The following is a 2,544-nucleotide window of genomic DNA, read 5'->3' on the forward strand; positions in this document are numbered from 1 at the left end:
TGATGGTGGTCTGATATTTTTTACGTCTACTATTTCAGTAGAATTCTACGCATGCGTAAAACATCAGACGAATGAGTGTTTAGTTTTTTTGAAAGCGGGGAAGAGATGGGTGGAGGGGGGATATCGAGTGTTTCTCTTAAGAAAAATTTTAATTAAAAAAGAATTCCCAGATTCGTAATCTCTGTATTCTTCTACGTGTTTTAAAAAAACGAAATTCGACAAAAAGTTTAAAATTAATAAATTGGAATGATTTTGGGGCAATATCGAATTTTCCTATATCGAAAACATAGAAATTCGAAAAAAAAAAAACTTTTGAAAAAAATGGGTGGTGTACACGTCCTTTATGTTTGCCCAACAGAAATACTTCATGATATTTTATCTGATGCTCTAACGAGCATTAAAAGAACAATGATATGAATGAGTTATGTTATAATTCCAGAACACAGTAGTTGAAATATTGCTGGTCGTGTCAAGCACTACTTCCGTTACGTCATATCCGCTACTGACTCCTGTAAGTGACAGAAGCGAAGAAAGAAAATTGCTTGCTAACGGTGAAATTATTTGGGCACCGCCCCCTTCTTATCAGAAATTTGATAACGTATCAATGTCGAAGGGTAATTGGAAGAATCCAGGAAGATATTTTACTGGGGTGGTCGAAGGATGAATGTGTTGATGCTGACAAGGACCCAATCCTTGTCACAACGCGTGCAATATCAACATTACCCTATTTTTTCTGGCAGTTCCTTCACAAATCACCCTTGTTTTAGAAACCCCAAACCCTTTCTGAATCATTGTTGTTATCACGACTGCAACCATCACCAACACTATCGCCAATCAAACTACTACAGTCACTACCACCACCGCCATCAGCAGCATCATGTTCCAGGTAGAAGCAGCATGCCATCAAAACTACAGCAGATTACGTTTCCCGGCAGTGATACACTCCTTTGCTTCGCCCGAAACAACACACAGTCTCTCAGAGGTGGCGTGGCGGCTAGCAGCCGGCCTGGATTCAATTGTTTCATTTCTCAACTATGAACCAACGTGTTAGTAAAGTAAAAAATTTCAAAAAGAAGATGAAAATCAACGAGAAGAGTTTAATACACTTCGCTAACTCGAATAGGTCTTCAGATAAAGAGGGATACCTTCAAAAGAAAGGAGAACTAAACAAATCATTTCAGCGACGATGGTTCATTCTTAAGGGCAATCTTTTGTTCTACTATGAAAAGAAACACGATAAGGAACCAATGGGGGTAGTAGTACTCGAAGGATGTACTATTGAACTTGCTGCAGCTCACCACATCAACAGCTGCGGTAGTTGTAATAATGGATCTTCCACAGGAAATGGTGGGGCTACATCTGGGGAATCTTTCACATTCGAAATAGTCTTCCCACGATCGGGTGCCCGGACATACGTCCTGAGTTCCAGCACCCAAGAAGAGATGGAAAGTTGGATGAAAGCTCTTACTTGTGCTAGCTACGACTACCTAAAGATGATGGTTACCGAGTTACAAAGACAACTAGAAGAGGTGAGCAAAGTCTTTGATTTCTAATTCCCAGTCACCCCTGTGCTATTCCTAAAGTCCGCCCACTATAGCTGATTATTTGTCTCATTTCGACTACTTTCTTTAAACATTTTTTAAATTCGTTCAAAACTGAAGTCAAAATTAAAACCAGTGATATTGTGCCTGAAAATATTTCAGGCGATATAGACAGAGGAATATTTCCGTTCGTCATCCTACTAAACTCTCTCTCTCTCCCCCTCTCTCCATCTCTCCAGCAAACCTATCCCTTGAAAGCGAGTCAGAAGCCAGAGATTTCCGGGCAAAGAATGCCGATTTTCGACCGAAGGTGCTTATATCGGAGGTTCGACTGGCTTTGTTAGGATGATTTGGCCGATGTTCAAGCATTAGCCAAATCTCCATCTGGTTTGTCATAAAATACTGAAAAGAGAAACGAAAACTACAAAGCCTGTATCAGTCAATTAATATCTAACTTTTTGTTGGTTTCCTTTCATCCTTAGATGTTTGCACAAAATACTCGCTATTTAAAAATGTCTATTGATAAGAGTTTTCCTCTTGTCTATGTGTGTGTGTGTGTTTTTTTGTTTGCCTTTTACTTTTATGTTTACCTTCAATTAATCAATGAGAATGAATATTCGAATTGTTGTTGTTACTATTACTAATATTAATCGATAATCAGTCCCTCTCCTGCAAAACTGGTCTCTTAGCCCTAACCAAATTCATTTATGGCGAAATCTGAGAGCGTTGGAATTATTGTTTGGGTAGAGATGGACTATATGTAATCTGAACCTTTCCTCCCCACCCTTATTTATTAATTTTTTTTTACAGAATCCCACGTTTTAGGCTATGGAGATTCCGATTCTGAAAAAAAAATTTTTGAAAAATTTCAATCCCCCCCCCCCCACCAAGCAGGCTATTTACATGCTAGAAATAACAGCCAAATCTCACAAAACTAGTGTTAGGGTTACGGTCAGGGTTACGGTTTGAGTTAGGGTTAGGTTTACCCTGTGGATCTATATAA

The 2,544-nt window shown here is 38.9% G+C and overlaps 1 protein-coding gene across 1 annotated transcript in view; it reads left to right on the forward strand.

The window, feature by feature from the left end:
• Positions 1-318: 318 nt before the first annotated feature.
• Positions 319-2,544, forward strand: part of LOC106882198 (probable serine/threonine-protein kinase DDB_G0272282) — a 41,683-nt gene continuing 39,457 nt past the window's right edge. Inside the window, exon 1 of the mRNA XM_014932791.2 lies at positions 319-1,529. Coding sequence (XP_014788277.1) covers positions 1,035-1,529 — 495 coding nt within the window. The 5' untranslated portion in view covers positions 319-1,034. The remainder of the gene's footprint in view (positions 1,530-2,544) is intronic.

The sequence above is a fragment of the Octopus bimaculoides genome, chromosome 1 (assembly GCF_001194135.2).
Source record: "Octopus bimaculoides isolate UCB-OBI-ISO-001 chromosome 1, ASM119413v2, whole genome shotgun sequence".
Taxonomy (NCBI): domain Eukaryota; kingdom Metazoa; phylum Mollusca; class Cephalopoda; order Octopoda; family Octopodidae; genus Octopus; species Octopus bimaculoides.